Raw genomic sequence first — 16,508 nt, forward strand, 5'->3', positions numbered from 1 at the left:
GCAGTTGTGACGTTGGCAACAATGATGTGTCTTTTCTCAGAAAATATAGTAAATCTGAACACGATTAAGGGAGAACTAATAGCCCAAGTTTATAACATTAAACAACATTTTAAAAAAAGACAATTTTAGATCCTTTTTTTTTACATAATATGTCACAGCAGTGACGCATTTTTGTTCAAGGTAATATCATCCAAACACTAAAATTTTAGGCAAAAAGATTATTTCTTGTAAAAGTGACGAGCATTTGCATCTCAGACAAATGGGAATTTTGGCCACAGCTGTTGGCTAAGTTGTCAATTATATTTGGCCCAAAAAATGTTGTATAGGCAAAGTCGTTGGCAGTGCAACTGCAGCTGGCAACAGGCAACAAAATGACAGCAATAAAAAATCTTTGCCTCCTGATGTACTTCAGTTGAAGCAAAAATGCTGAGGCGACTGCCCAGCAGAAGCATACAGTGTTGCGTGGTGTGCCATCATTGCTTTAGTTGCTTTTTGAAAGAGTAGCTCCCCCTCCCTCCTCCCTTCTGCGTATTTCTGGACAAGATGATTTCACCTTCTCATTTCACCTCCAATTTACTGAAATTACAATCAGAGTTATCACCAGTGACTAATACAGTCTCATGTTCTCTGGTTGTAGATACATCCCATAAGCCTCTGTTACAACAATGCTATTTTACTCCTTTATCCAGTGCAGCTCTCCAGTGAGCGTTGACCTGAGCTCTCCTCTGGTTAGAGTTGTTAAATATAGACCTATTCTCAGCCTCTCCTGGGAAAAGAGGGAGGGAGGGAGGAAGGGAGGGAGGTGGCTGAAGGAAACAAGGGTATGAAGGATGGACCAATGGGGTAAATGGGCAGGTTGGGTAGATAGACGGTTTACTTTGTAATTTATTCAAATTTACTGATGATATGAGGCATTTAACAAGACCACCTTAGATCTTTTTGTTTCGACCTTAATAATTGCAGATAATGCCTCACCACGCAACTGCAAAACTGAAAGTCAACTGCATGCCACAAACGTAACGACACTTCTGATTTCTGCCATGATGAGAGCAACTTACAAAGGTACTATATTGTCATGTTAGGACAACAGTAGAACTGTCCCACTGTGTAAAAAAAACCAAAAACAAAAAAACCCTCCAATTAGACTCAATCTTTGCTCCTCTAAATTAGCACAGACTCTTGGTTTTCAAATAAAGATGTAAATAGGCTCAAATGGTCTACTTTTTTCTGTTAGTGCTACTCTGTGACCTGAATTGTTGTTGTTTCTTAAGTTTTAAGGCACATTACTACATTAGCAAACTGCAGTCTACTGTGACAGAGTTGACAATTTTTAACCCCTGTATCATGGTTTACCTTCTTTTCTCGTCCAGTGATGGCACATCATCTCCAATGGTTTTGTAGCTGTCACCAAAAAAAGGGTTAAAATCATTGAAATAGAAAATAATCATTCCTACTTTACAAAGACATGATAACAGCTGGAGTTGCAGAGGCATACCATTTTTTAGGTATACCATGGAATAAAATATAAAACAGCAGTTATCATACCATGTACATTTGCTTATCTACAGTATTCAAAAAAACATGATGGAGAATCTCACCTTTATTTTGGTTTTTTGGACTTTTTTACATATACATAAGTTTCAATTACAGTAATACAGGTTTTTTCTAACTAAAAAACAACGTTTTAATTTCTTGAATGGTCATTGTAACTGATGATAAAAATTCAGTAATATCGTGATACTGTGACACAGCAATATTTTCTGACACAGTTAATGTGCTGTGGATATCTCATACCATTGCAACCCTAATTCTAGATAAAGCTGGTTAGTTTGTCTATTTAGGTGAATAGTAAAAAAAGACATCATTGCAAATGTACTTTATAAAGCAAACATTATGCTTGATATTCAGTTTGTTAGGCCTGTTACTGCTGCAGCAATGTGGTTTGGACTAAACCTTATGCAGTCCAGAGGATGTTCCAATGTGAAACCACCAAGGTACTCATATCGGCACCTGAAAAAGCTTTTGATTATTTTATCATATTCAGTTGGTGATTTTTTTTTAAGAAACGCTTCTAATTTTGCTTGTAATTCCTACACTTTTCTAACATTTGCGAGCTTTCAGTGCAGTATTAATTCCTCCGTTTGGGTTTTTTTTTTTTGATATTGGCATTGTTTCGAGAAGTTACTCGTTCTGACAGTAAACCTTTTGTGCCTCCAATTTGCTCTCATTTGTCAGGACAGAGGGATGAAAGAGGAGTAGAGGAACGCAATGACAGACAGAGGTGAAGGCTGAGAGCTTGGAAAGAAAGGAAGGGGAGGAAATGAGGCTGGAGTAGGCAGAGCAGCAAGCAGGTGGGGGGGACAGGGACACAAGAGAGAGGTGATGAGAGAGGAGAGATAAAAGCAAGAGGGGAGCCAAAAGCACCCACATCCCTGTAGAGCAGAATGATCTCCACTCGGCTTTCAGAAAATGGTATTTCTCTCACCAGCTGCTTGCTCTTCAAGCTAAAAGGATCCAACATACTTAGATGCAAAAAGAATGTCATCTGTGAATTAATATGCTATTATCTGGCAGAGAGAGCAACTTTTCAACAACTTAAGAGACCATTATGACAGAGGTAGAGGGCCGATGGTTATATAAACTGCAAGAATGCAACCTATCGTTAGACTTTCTTGCGTAAGGAGCAGCAGTATTTTACTTTGCATTGTAGGAATGTAAATTTACACACAGCAGCTTTCAGTTGGTGTATCGACCTTCAGTCAACATAGCTGTCAAGAATTAAGCCTGAACATAATAATACAAGCAAAAGCAATGCATCAGCAATAGTGAAATCTCCTTCTTTATGCTGTTTGTCTCCTCAATTTTGCTTCTGTTCTTAATGAAATGTGAGTAAAATGATCAGAGATCTGCTGTTTACCAAAGTTAATTGTATTTCATTTGTAAATTGAACATATTTTTATATTGATATGTAGCATATCTTTGGGTTTTTAATGTTAGTTGGAAAACATTTAAGGATTTTCTTCTGGCTTTCAGAAATTGTGTTGGCCATTTTTAAGTGTTTTGAGACTTTTTTAGACAGCACAATTAATCAAGAAGAGGGCTCGGCAACATATCGATATTATATCAGTATCGTAATATGAGATAATGTCTTAGATTATGAATATCATTTTATCTTAAGTCTTGTCTTTTCTTGGTTTTAAAGGCTGCATCAATTACAGTAAAGTGAAGTACTTTCCTGGACTTAACAGACTGTTCTAGCTGTTTTTTTTCCTTTATCCACTTAGTCATTATATCCACATTATTGATCCAAAAATCTAATCGTGTCAATATTTCGTGAAAGCACCAATAGTTACCCCAACAATATGGTTGTAATATCAAGGTATTTGGTAAAAAAAAAAAATTGTAATAAATATGTGAATATTTAATCTACTCATCCAATATCATCCAGCCTTAATAGAGAATCAGCAGATTAACAGATAATGAAAATATCATAAGTTGCAGGCTGCAGCCTAACTCAAGTTTTTATTACAACCTTTTCGAAAAGTTTTTTTTCTTCATAGCAGTTAAACATATTCAATATTTGACCTGAACGTCCTATTCCGTTTTTCGTCTGAAATCTGTCTCCTCCTGGTATCAAACCAGATGCAGCTATAAATATAGCCCCAAAATCATCCCTGTGTCATCAGCTTGATGACGGGAAAGGCTCTTTTGTCAATACTTCTGAATAAAGAGATGAGACGATGTTTTTTCCCGTGGCTCTGCCTCTGACTCATTTGCAGCAAATGACCTGTCATTTTCCTCCATTAAAATGCTACACATGTCTCATGATATTCTGCACAGGAAAGAAGAGATTTCTTTTTTTTTTTAACATCAACTTGTATTTTGTGATCCCGTGACTCACTCTTTTATTTGCTTTAAGAGGAGATTGACGAAGTGCATTGCAGCGCAGCCTCCATTTTGGTTCTCTCTCAAGATGGCTGTCCCTTTATGCACGTCAGCGTTCACTGACTTCCCCTCCAAAGAGAGCTGTCGTTCCCTCCTGCACACTCCAGTTGTTACAGAAGTACCACTCATTCTCGCGGTAGCTCAGATCTCGTGTATAAGATAAGTAGTTTTATCATCAGCTGAGTAGGATGTGAATAATTACCATTTTCATAGGAAGGATCAGAGGAGTGTGTGTGTGTGTTCGTGTGTGTGTTCGTGTGTGTGTTCTTGTGTGTGTGTGTGTGTGTGTGTGTGTGTGTGTATATAAATGCAGGGGCAGCCATCTTGAGATAACTTCAAAATGGAGGCTGACTGCTATCTCATAGCAAAATGGCGTGTGAAAATCACAGACACTTCCCTGGCCTGCCTATACGTGTGTGTAAAACAGCGACCATACGTTTGACTAATCCTGACAGTGCGTGGGACTGCACATGTCGAGGAAGGGCAGAGAAAAACAGGATGGAGAAGAAGAGGAGCAGCTTCTGTCTCCCGTAGAGCAAATGATGGTGCAGCAGCTAAATCTGTCCCCCCAGAACTCTCTGCATGCAGTTTATCTCTGCTTCAGTTTGTCCCAAATGCTCGTGCTAATATCTCTTGCCTTCTCTCTCTGTTTCTTTTCTCTCACTCTGTTTGTCACGCGTCATGGCCTCTCCTTCTGTATGTCTGACTGTCTCTACCTCGTCCACAGGGCTTCCTGAAGAATGAGAGGGACAACGCCCTGCTGTCAGCCATTGAGGAGTCTCGCCGTAGGGTCAGTATCTGCCTAGTGTCTGATTGCTTCTGCAGTCGAAAAAAGCGCTACAGATGGGTGACATAATCTAAATCCTGCAGTGTGAGAAACCAGATCACAGGCCTGCAAAACCCACATCTCAGCATTTTAATTATATTTATTCTACAATGTGAAATTGTCCAAATGATAAAAAGCAAGATGCAGTAATTAGACGTAATAGTCACATGCAGTAGAGCTTCTTTGTTTGCCTCATATTTAGTTCCACAAAATCAGATGAATTTCGAGCACTGCGGTGTGCGTGAACATTAGCACATCACAATATGGCGACACTTAAAAAAACAAATTTTTAGTAATCTCTGCTTGCTGTGATCTAAAAGTCCTTCTGGTGTGAACCTTTAGGGAATGGTTTTGAAATGGCTTCCCTGATGTGCCGAGCCAATAGTCCCTGCGTTTAATTAGCTGCCGTTCCCATTATCTCTCTCTGCTCCCTGAGAGAGGAAAAAAGGACTTCTGTGCGAGGGTGGAACAACTCAAATGTACTGAGCAAAAAGAAAGCAGATGCTTTAAATGACATATTTAGTTGAGTAAGAGTTGTCCAGTTTTAAAACAATCACTAGATGAAGATGATCTTTGGGTATTAAGGCAGAGACTGATATTAATATTTGAGAGATGCCAAAATCTGCTAATAATATATCAGCTAATTATATTCATTTTGTTTCATAAACACATAATATCTAAACTTCTTTTTGACATTGATAATTGTTAAACAATTGCAAAGAAAGAAAGAAAGAAAAAGAACTGAGTTGGACATTTTACAGTTTCAAAAAAAAACAATTCAGTTATCTCTGGACACACTTTTAAAAAGCACCTCACATTTATCTTTGTACTAGTAGATATATACTAGAGTGCTTTGACAAGCTAAGCAACAGCAGAAACGGGATACTAAGAAGGCGGTACAACAACAGAAAGTCAAACAGTCCTACTGAACACAAGCGAGACAAAACAACAGTAGAGTTAAGATTAAATAAAAGCCAGAGGACAAATAATACAAGATGCAGGATGCAAAATGTCAGTGTAAAATTATATAAATAAAAAGACCAAAAAACAACAAAACCAATAAAACTGCAAATTAAAGGAAATAAATAAATGAAATATAAATGAAAAAAAAAATTAAAAAACAGTCTTTTCATTTCTGTACTGCAATTTCTTTATTTCATCATAGTTTTTTTTCATCAGATTGCAGTTATGCAACTCAGAGTTGTAGGAAGTAAACGCTTTGACATCCAGGCAGTGACCAAGTTAACCAAGTAAATTGTAGCTCTAGTTTACATTTTCATCTCCCTGAGCTGGAGATCGGAAAGATTCAATTATCTCACGTTCCCATTATCTCACTCTGAGTCTCTATGGAGAGTTAAAATAGACGGCACCGTGTCCTAGTGGAGTAGGACAATCTTGACAGGGTCTGCTGCTAAATTTGGTGTATGTGTGTCTGTGTGTGCGCACCATAGGTAAGTCCATTTGCATAACTTCATGCGTGTTTCTCTGTGCTGCATGTGTGTAGCCGAGGTTGTCAGGCTACTGGAGAGAATCGGTCTTGTCCTAATAATTATAATCTACTCGGCCCGCCATCCATCTTCGGATACCAATGCAGGGCACAACATTTTTAACTTCGTAGCTTATATACATGGAACTTCCAACAGGTTGAGGTCACCAGGAAACTTTTGGCACATCACAAATCATTGCAAAGTAGGTGCATATTTTTGTCACGATATTTAGCACCCACCTAGCATGTGAGGCAAGGCACTGTGTTAGCTATAATGTGCAAGAGATTTTGTCACCTCAACATCTGCTAAACTGTCTGTTCTGTCATTTTGAAAAAAAGTTCTGCAGCCTGAAAGTCTGACTTCAGAATCAAACCTGCTGCTTTAAAATGATCTCTGTCGTCAAAGCACAGCATTTAAAGTGTCTCTCCCGGTTTGTTACGATTCATTGGTATGATGTATGCAAACACGCAAAATGCTGGTAAAATATGCAAGTGCCTGCTAGATTTGCCTTTTTCACCAGACAAAAAAAACAATTGTGATCTAGTGAGTGGTCATGTTATCACGATTTTTAAATCATATTTTTGTTGAAATTTTTTCTATTTTATATTTAAGTTTTCGAGTGTTGCAATATTTTGTCTTGTTATTATTATTATTATTATTATTATTTCTCTTAATATGTTTGTTGTATACTCAATGTTTGCACCGAAAACCAAAGCAAAGTCCTTGTAAGTGAAAATCTACTTGACAATAAATCCTTTTCTGAGTCTGATTGTCAGTGGCAGCTGGAAAAAGAAATTAATTTCCAGTCCTGGTCCTAGCTTGTGTAAAGTAATACATGCGTATGACTGTTTCCTACTTTGATATGTTTCAGACGTTCCTGTTGGCTGAAGAGTACCACCGTGAGTCCATGCTGGTCCAGTGGGAGCAGGTGAAGCAGAGAGTGCTGCACACACTACTCGGAGCAGGAGAGGACGCACTGGACTTCAGTCAAGATGTGGAGGTACAGAAAACAAAAAAAGCTGCTTTAAGGGCAAGGACGTCCACAGTTCAAGCGTAGATAACTTAGGACAAATTAATCTTTGCTACCAAGAGAGACAAACCGTCTCAGTCTGCTGGACGCCTTAGATTTAGTTTTAGGCTGGGATTATTGAAGTTTATCTTCCTTACGAAAAGCTGATATCATTTATGTTGATAAGAGTACATTAACCCTTTAAAACCTGAACCAATTGGCTTGATTACTTTCAAAAACATGGGAAGACATTACAAGTTCTGAGTTACAAGAAAAATACTTGAATTTACTGGGTTGCCTGGTGGGGCTCAGTGGATAGAGCAGTGCCCCAAGTATAGAGGCTGTGTCCTCGCCACAGCAGCCGTGGGTTCGATTCTGGCCTCGGCCCTTTGCTGCATGTCACCCCCACCCCCCCTTTCACACTTGTGCTGTCCTATCAATAGGAAAAGATGGATTTTTGTCATGGTTAGTTGAAAAAAACAGCAGAATGACTGTGATGAAAATTTAAGATATAATGAAAGAATTAAAACCATTTCACATATTCTTAATAGATACGTATGGATATATCAATATTTTTGACAACACTACTGGATTAAAAAGACTCAAAACGCAGAATATTTACTATAAAAAAAGAGGATCCATTTAAGGTGCTAATTGATACACGTGACACATTAGACACAATGGACAGTTCCATCTGCACATGATTGGCTTTTCTGGGGGTTTTTTTGTTTTGTTTTGGTTTTTTTTTTTGACCTTATTTACCTTCCTTTTAGAAATGTCATCTGCTGCCTCTCTGTTTATTGTAGCCCAGTTTTGTGAGTGAAGTGACCGCTCCAGGAAGGAGTGCGCTGGACAGCGTGGAGGTTGCCTATGGACGTCAGGTGAGTCGTAATCATTTTATTATTTGACATCAAATCTCCTGGAAAGGGCGCACAATTAGATTTGGTGAGAACAGTAAAAATTCATAATGATTGCAAAATAAAAATATTTATTCCACCACTGGAGAGCATCAAATTTAGAAAATTAGTTACAAAAAACAGATCATATATTTGGTAATATTAATTTTCTTTCCCATGAATACATCAAATAAAGTAAGTAATTTGTGACAAAATGTGAAAATGAAAGAAAAATGATGATTATAGTAAAAGAGGTTATATATCCGACTGTGAAGTTGCAGTTTCATCTACTAAATGAATTTGCCGGAGAACACAGAAATTTTAATCCACCTCTTGAATTTACTGCAATTTAAGTAAAACAGAGTCTGTGTGTGATGCCCTGATCACACAGTTAAAATGGGGTCACAGCAAGACAGGAAATGGCAGATCAAACTTATCGATTGATTGGGCAGTAGAGGGGCACTCTGGGTAATTCTCTCTCTCTCACTCTGTGTCTGTGTCTCTCTACCGTCCCTCCTCCCTCATCATCCTGTCTGACCTTCTCTTTCGCTCTGTTTGTCTCTGATCTGCTTCATGACGCAGTACTTTAAATGCTGCTTTTCCTCTGACCATGTGTCGACACATCGCATGCGGCGTCATTTGTCTAGTTTTTGTTATCCTCTTCGATGACATTTTAAACATTTTGATCCTTTTTTTCTTGTTTTTTGTTGTGAATCATTTCACTCGGTCGTCATAGTGTTTGCTTTTACTTTTGAAGCTGAGGATGTAGTTGTAGGTGTATTTCAATTTTTTGGACAATGATTTGCAAAACATTTGACCTGAAAATTGAGCATTTAACTATTCAGGGAGCTTATTACCTATAAATTGTTTTTCTTTTTTGTCTTTCTCTCCCCTCATCACCACCTCTTCCTCCTCTAGATTTACATTTTCAATGAGAAGATAGTGAACGGTCACATTCAGCCTAATCTGGGAGATTTATGTGCCTCTGTAGTAGAAAGCCTGGATGATAAGGTAAGAATATCTCCTATCATCATGAAATGAACTGTGATTTCAAATTAATTAATTTAATTTTTTTTGTCCTCTTCAAAGATATAATTTAGTTTTACTCTGACAGCCAATACACCTTCTGTTTCTGTGCCTTTATGTAACTGTGACCGTCGCCCACTCTTGTCCCTCCAGAACGTATCAGACATGTGGCTGATGGTGAAGCAGATGACAGATGTGTTGCTGGTTCCAGCCAAAGACACTCTCAAAAGTCGCACCGCTGTGGAAATGCAAATGGCCTTTGTACGCCAGGGACTCAGCTTCCTGGAGAACAGGTAACTGTGCTTGTTTTTGTTTTACTTAAGCTATTGTTATTGAGCTTCTAGTTTAAGATTGAACCATTCTGCATCATGATGATGAACTTGCGTGTGTGTGTGTGTGTGTGTTTGTTTGTTTGTTTATTTGTTTGTTTGTCTCCTCTCTCCCAGTTATAAAAACTACACCATGGTTACTGTGTTTGGGAACCTCCATCAGGCCCAGTTAGGAGGAGTGCCAGGAACGTACCAACTAGTTCGCAGCTTCCTCAACATTAAACTACCAGGGCCCCTGCCTGGCATGCAGGTAACCCACACAAATACACAGAATTTGAGTCTTTTTTATTCCTCTGTGCCAGAGATAACTTTGGTCAGAGGCATTATGCTTTTGGGTTTTCCATCTGTACGTACAACCGTCCCATTCTCGTGAGTAGATTACAAGGTTCCCACGGTCATGGAAATCCTATTGTCCAATTATCCAATTGTTAAAATAGTTTTCCGTAGATAACGTTCCACTTAATGTAACGTAACAGCAAATTTATTTTCTGTCGCTGCATATATAACTTAGCTCCAATATGTTTCGTTGTATGACATTTTGTGTACCATCATTTACGTTTCTCTATTTCCTGCCAGCATTTCCTCTTTCTCCCTTCATGTATACTTGTATCCGAAATTATGTTTTGATGGAGTTTGAAATGTCTGAATGTCTGAAAGTCTGAAATGAAAATGTGAGTGAACCCTGGCAGCAATATCTCAGGAAGGCCTGAAGAGAATTTTTCAAATTTTGAGTGAATGTCAACTATAAAAAAAATTATGATAAAATTTCACACAAATGTTAAATAGGATAAAATGATAAAGTGAAGACATTCTGAGGTTGACCTTTGACAAAGGCCAGTTTCAGTGTAACATCATAATGCAATGCAAAAACACAGGAACAAAAGGAGAGACATTTGGTCAGATTCTGAATTGCTGACACTAATATTGGATGTCCACCTTGAAACTCTGCTGATTGAATAGATCGTCTGTGCTTCCGGGTTAAATTTGTGTGTGAAGCAGAATGTTTTTTTTTGTTTGTTTGTTTGTTTTTAACTTTTGGTTAATCTGTCAGTCGTAACGCACCAACAGTCACCAACAGTCAGATGGTGAACTGATTTTCACTGATATTTGTTATCAGTATTGAACAAGCTTAATTTATGTGCACAAGTCAAAAATAATGTAGAGACAGAATCTTTATTTAAAATGAGTCAGTGGAATATTTTCACCACGGTTTTAAATGTCTGTGTGTGCAACAGGATGGTGAGATCGAGGGCCACCCAGTATGGGCTGTGATCTACTATTGTCTACGTTGCGGAGATCTGAATGCAGCCATGCAGGTTGTGAACAGAGTGCAACATCAGCTGGGAGACTTCAAGACCTGGTTTCAGGAGTACATGAACAGCCCTGACAGACGGTGAGAGCGCCTCACCTCCGTGTCCTCATATATGTTGAGACGCCCTCTGAGGTCAAACTGTATCATCATTTTTGCCTCTTGATCTTCTCCTTCAGCCTCTCCCCGACTTCAGAGAACAAGCTTCGTCTCCACTACCGCAGGGTGCTGAGGAACAGCGCTGACCCCTACAAGAGAGCCGTCTACTGCCTGATCGGGAAATGCGACATCAGTGATAACCATGGAGAGGTGGCGGACAAGACTGAGGACTACCTCTGGCTTAAGGTACAGTCTACTTCATTTTGCCATTTTGCCATTTTTATGCGTCCATGCTGGCGACAGCCGTGGCCACAGGCAAACATTCGAGTAGACTCAAGGATGAGCTGATTAGATTTTGGTGGTCAGAGGTCACAGTGACTTTGCATTTTTCTCATTCTTGTGAAAGGGATATCTCAAGAACACCTTGAGGGAATTTCTTCAAATTTGAGACAAACATTTACTTGGACTCAACAATGAGCTGATTCGAGTTTGGTGTTTAAAGCTCAAGGTCACTGTGACCTTAAAGCGGTCTCATTTTTGCAAACACAATATCTGAGGATGGCCTTAAGGGAGTTTCCTCAAATTTGGCTCAAACTTTCACTTGGACAAAATAATGAACTGTTTAGAATCTGGTAGTTAAAGGTCAAGGTCACAGTGATCTCATACAACATGTTTTTGGTCATAATTTAAGAACCACCTTAAAACTGTGCTGATTTTATAGATGTTCTGTGTGTGAGGCATCCATGTTACATGGATGTAAACTGTAAGTGTGTGGAGTGTGTGTGAAGCGTTAGCAGACTGGCCTGAGGAGAAGTCGAGACGGTCGATGATCATCATTAAAAGCTTTAGTTCCAAAGCTTCACTGTTGGCAATCTTTTGACTTGTGTGAGTCATTTGCTGTCTCACAGTTAAGCAGTCTGTCTTTGAGCCAAAGTTGCAAATTTCCTCGATTATTTTTACAGTGTGTACTGTGTTTTGTCCCTGCAGTTGAACCAGGTGTGTTTTGATGATGACGGCAGCAGCTCTCCTCAGGACAGACTGACCCTGCCGCAGCTACAGAAGCAGCTGCTGGAGGACTACGGTATGGAAATGCATTTGTCTTTTAGCCCCACAAATGACCACAAATATTCTGACTTTAGTTTCTCAACAATTGTGACACATCACTCTGCCTCCCCACCTACCTCTGTTCCATTTCTATTATCCTCTCTTTTGTAGTACTTGAGAAGCTGTCGCAGAGGGGGCACAGGCACAAATGTGTGCATGCATGCTTTGTGCCCCCTGCGGAACAGATTTTCCTTTGGTTAAAACTGGCTCTGGATTATAATATGACAACAACCATATCTGTACATTGTTTAGAAATGAAAGCAGTTTGCCTCTGAGTTTGTATTACATTCTGTTAAAAGAACCAGATGAGGTAAGACCAGGGTTCCTGCGGATCCTTAAAAAGTCTAAAAGACATTGAATCCATCAATCTAAAAATAAGGCCTTTTTGGGATTAAAATGTCCTAAATCAATCTTTTAAAAGTCTTAAAAATGCTAAGAGATTGGAGATGGGATTTTGATTAATCTTTTTTTCTGACATTGTATTGCAAAAGCTCAGAATAGTGGATAACTTAGAAAAAAAATAGTTATTTACTGAATGCCTCTTGCATTAACACCACCAAAGAGTTCCTTCAATACTGGCTTCAGTAAAATTGGTCTTAAATTTCATTTCATTATTTTTACAAATCAGTTGGACACTTGGCCTTAAAAGTTAGCAGTGGAAATAAATAATTAATGAAATGTATCATGAAGACTAATTACTAACACTTATAAAGTGACAGCTGACTGAAGAAATCAGGCACCAGGATTAAACAAACCTGGCTTCCAGCCTGGTCAGGAGCAGGCTAGCTGCGCAGAATAAATCTCCATGGTAACTTATGTGTCTCTACTTTTATGCAACCGAGTCAAGGCTAAATTCAGTCTCGATACCTGGAAAATCCTGGCTTAATCCACTATCCTAGTTTTGTGCGATGCTCTACCACCTAAGCCACAAACGTATTAACAAGTTTTCCAGTACTCATGCCAATCCCTAGTATGAAATTGGAATAACACACTAAAGCAAACAGCTCTGAATATTTCAGCTGAGTTTCTGAAAAATCATGCTTTTTACCTTCAGTTTGTTACGGTGAAGGGCTCTAGGCACTACAGTACCCATGAGTCTCGGCAGCTGTTGCTGTGGACAACAAGCCATCCAGGAGCGTGACTCAGCACAGTATCAAATTGTGAACCCTTTGTCGTAATCGGCAGGAACAAAAGTTCAAGAGTCAGAATCTGTTTGTGAATTGATTTTCAAACTGCCAAATGTAGAAATAGCAACGCAGATTCTCATGTTTTGTTCTTATGATTCAGCCAGGAGAGTTTCTTGTTTGGAAGTGCTAGTAACTGCCAGTCACCTGCTGCCTGTGCAGGAAAAAGAAATAACGCCTCCCGCTTTGTCTCCCTGTAGGCCTTATCAAATGCCTTCAGTAAAGTAAAAAGGAACAGCTGCAGCTTAAACTCTCTTCCATGCACGCTTCCTCCTGACTGCATCACTCTGCTTCCTTGATCTCTCTTCACGAATTCAGTGTCCTTGAGGTCTCACAGTGAATATTACAAGAGGGGACAAGGGGCACAGTTGTGGATCGTCCATGCCTCAAATGCATTCACGGTCGCGCACATGGAGTTGTGCACAAGAGAAGTGGTGGAAATAGTTTTATTTAAGCTGAAAAGCTTTTTTTTTTTTTTTTCGTCTTCTGCACACATCACATCACAGTGTTTTTACATGAAAAACCTGGAAATTTTTTGGAATTTGCAAATGGCAATACGCAGGCCTAAAAACGTTTTTGAAAACCAAATATACCCTGAACGTTTTAGAAAAGTCATGGAATTTTGTTTCACAAACCTGTATAATAACACATGATGTGTCAAAGGACCATCTCAAATTTGAAAATCCAGCGGTAATGTTTGTTTTGTCAGTTTTTGGCTACGATAAATTATGTAATTTGGGGTGATTTTTAAAGCAAAAAAAAGCTTCTTTTTTTTTTTCTTTAAAAATCGCCAAAAGATTCTAAAGGGGGAAAAATGCAAAAATTGTTTCTTTAAAAACTGCCCAATCTTTTAAAGAAATAAATGGCCCCTATTTAAAAAGAAAGAAAGAAATAAAACACACCTTCCAAACCAAAGCAAAATTTAAAGAAAAAAAGTAAGAAAATGTCCTTAAAAAATTGCCAACATGAAAAAAAAAAAAAAGGCCAAAAATAGTATTGATGATTGTTTCAGAGAATGTATAGTCTTCAAAATTTGCCTCAAAGTCATGGAAAGCTAATGGAAAGTTATTGGTAAAAATGTGTATGAACTCTGACTGCAGGAACAGGAAGTGCTCATTGGAAATTGGAATTGTGTGAAACATTTATAAATTTCTCCATAATGGGCAGAAAAAAAGAGTAAACAACCCGTGCCTTTGTACACCCCTCTAAATGACAGACAGCACAAGTGAGAATGAACTTTTTGACAGACTTTGACTTTGATTTTTCACCCAGACTTAATTTCAAAATAAAACTTAAACAACCACATGTCCCCTGATGCACAAAAAAGGGGAGCGTGAGGGCATTAGGCCTTCTCTCACGCAGATCACGAAAGCACAGTTTTCTCCCCTGGGTGTTGCCTTCTCCACGGGCAGATCCTGCTCCGTTCAGATAAGACTGCACTCTTTTCCTCTCTCGGTAGCCCGCGTCCTCTCCCGTTTCCCCTCTCCCACTCCCTCAGCTCAGTGGGAAGTACAGCCTGGAGCCTCATTCTGTTTTCTCTCAAGCTGCTCCGCTCCTTCGGTCGTCTGGCACAGTGTTCCTTGTTGTCCTCCATCTTGCTTCACAGCGGGACGTAAAGCCCAAAGCCTCTCTTCATTTCTCTCACATACTGCCAGCCCTTGCCAGCCTCGTCTGTTCTCCGTTTCTCTGTCCCCCGTTCGCTGCATCTCTGTCCTCCCCTTTTATCGTTTCTCCCTGCTTCTCCTCACACCTGCACCGTCGTTTCCCTTTTTCCTCCTGCTGATTTCCGTCCCCTTTCACGTGTTCTCTCGTATGTGCATCCTGTTCTTTCTCATTTCTTGTTTGCACACTCTGCCGCAGCCCCCCCCCCCCTCCACACCCACACTCTTATCTCTTCTCCTTCGTCCTTTTTCTCCTCTTCATCGCTCTCTCCCTCTCTTCTTCTCCCATGCGCTTTCCCATTTTGAACTAAAGTGCTGTAAGTCTGAGATAAGGCTATAAAATGGCTGACATGGTCCACCCTGTTCTACTCAAACTTTCATGCAGCGAGAGGATTAAGGATTATAATTAAAAAGTAAACTTGATGACTAAGTACCTGCGCTTGACAGAATTCTTACATGTTAGTTCCCATAGCAACTGTCAAAAGTTGACATTGTATGTACATATATAGTTAAACTGTTTTTTAGTTTAAGACAAAAAAAATAGCATGAGAGGAGTTTCTATAGAAACTGTCAGATAGTCATCAATTTCTTTTTATTAAACACTGTAACTCCCACACAGGTGATTTCAATTATTTTCCTTAATTAGACCTCCATTGTGCACAGACTTTGCTTGATTGACAGGTCCTTCCTCTCTCTCCACTGAGCTTTGTTTTGCCAATTCTGGTGAGGGACAAATTACACATTTATTACATTTTGGTACAGGCCACCTGATATCAGACAGAAATGTCAGCCCATCTTCCTGTTTTCACCTTCAGTCTGACATTGCGACCACTCTTACTCACTTTCGTGAGGAGGAGGATTCAGTTTTTATCCTAACAAATCACGAGAGACCAACATATCTGCCTGAATCGTGAAGTTCATTCATGTGTAGCCAGACTGGTTTTGCTCTGGTTTTAAGAGCGATGTCGGGTGATATTGAGAAGACATGTCAACTTCCAACAATTTAAACAGCAGCGTCCAAAGCTGCTGCCGAGGGTCAGACTTTAACAGAAACTGTGCGGTTTCATGTAGGGTGGGGCCTGGTTAGAGCTCTACCGTGTGGGTGTGTAGGTCCTCACACTGCCACAACGCTAGTCAGCTTAATAAGCTGTAAAAATAGGACCATGTCAACCCAATGTCCACAGTTGGAGTCCAGCTGGTGACTCTGCTCCCCACCGATCTTTGTCCTGTCACCTCTCCATTGTCAATATGAATGCAAATATGCGCAAAAAAAAATACTTTGTCATTTTGTGATTATCAGAGTGAATATTAACGTTGTTGCAGAATTAAAGTAGAACTCTTTTTGCAATCGTGACAACTGATGGTAGCAATTTTAAAAGCAAAGTTTAAATGAGCAAGTCTCATTTTCATTATCAGTTTTTCCTTACCCTGTGGTAAAACAAACTCTGCTTTGTCATTTGTGCTTAAGGATGAGCGCTATTGTTATTTGTTTTAATTTAACTTAGAGTGGTCATTTTTACAAATTATTCAAAATAAAGAATAAATGTTTGCATTTGGTCGCAAAGATGTATGTGTGAGGATAAGCTGATATTAGAGATGTGACCTCTTTCCTCCTAAAATGACGTGAAGTTAG

The 16,508-nt window shown here is 39.2% G+C and overlaps 1 protein-coding gene across 1 annotated transcript in view; it reads left to right on the plus strand.

Annotated features, from left to right (window-relative positions):
* The window catches only part of nup93 (nucleoporin 93), a gene marked incomplete at its 3' end in the record, with an annotated part of 38,145 nt that overhangs the window by 14,314 nt on the left and 7,323 nt on the right, over positions 1-16,508 (plus strand). The window contains exons 4-12 of the mRNA XM_042496072.1: positions 4,673-4,735; positions 7,130-7,258; positions 8,074-8,148; positions 9,082-9,174; positions 9,343-9,482; positions 9,636-9,768; positions 10,754-10,911; positions 11,007-11,172; positions 11,914-12,007. Of these exons, the coding sequence (XP_042352006.1) occupies positions 4,673-4,735; positions 7,130-7,258; positions 8,074-8,148; positions 9,082-9,174; positions 9,343-9,482; positions 9,636-9,768; positions 10,754-10,911; positions 11,007-11,172; positions 11,914-12,007 (1,051 nt within the window). The remainder of the gene's footprint in view (positions 1-4,672; positions 4,736-7,129; positions 7,259-8,073; positions 8,149-9,081; positions 9,175-9,342; positions 9,483-9,635; positions 9,769-10,753; positions 10,912-11,006; positions 11,173-11,913; positions 12,008-16,508) is intronic.

This window comes from Plectropomus leopardus, chromosome 11 (genome assembly GCF_008729295.1).
Source record: "Plectropomus leopardus isolate mb chromosome 11, YSFRI_Pleo_2.0, whole genome shotgun sequence".
In the NCBI taxonomy this organism is placed as follows: Eukaryota; Metazoa; Chordata; class Actinopteri; order Perciformes; family Serranidae; genus Plectropomus; species Plectropomus leopardus.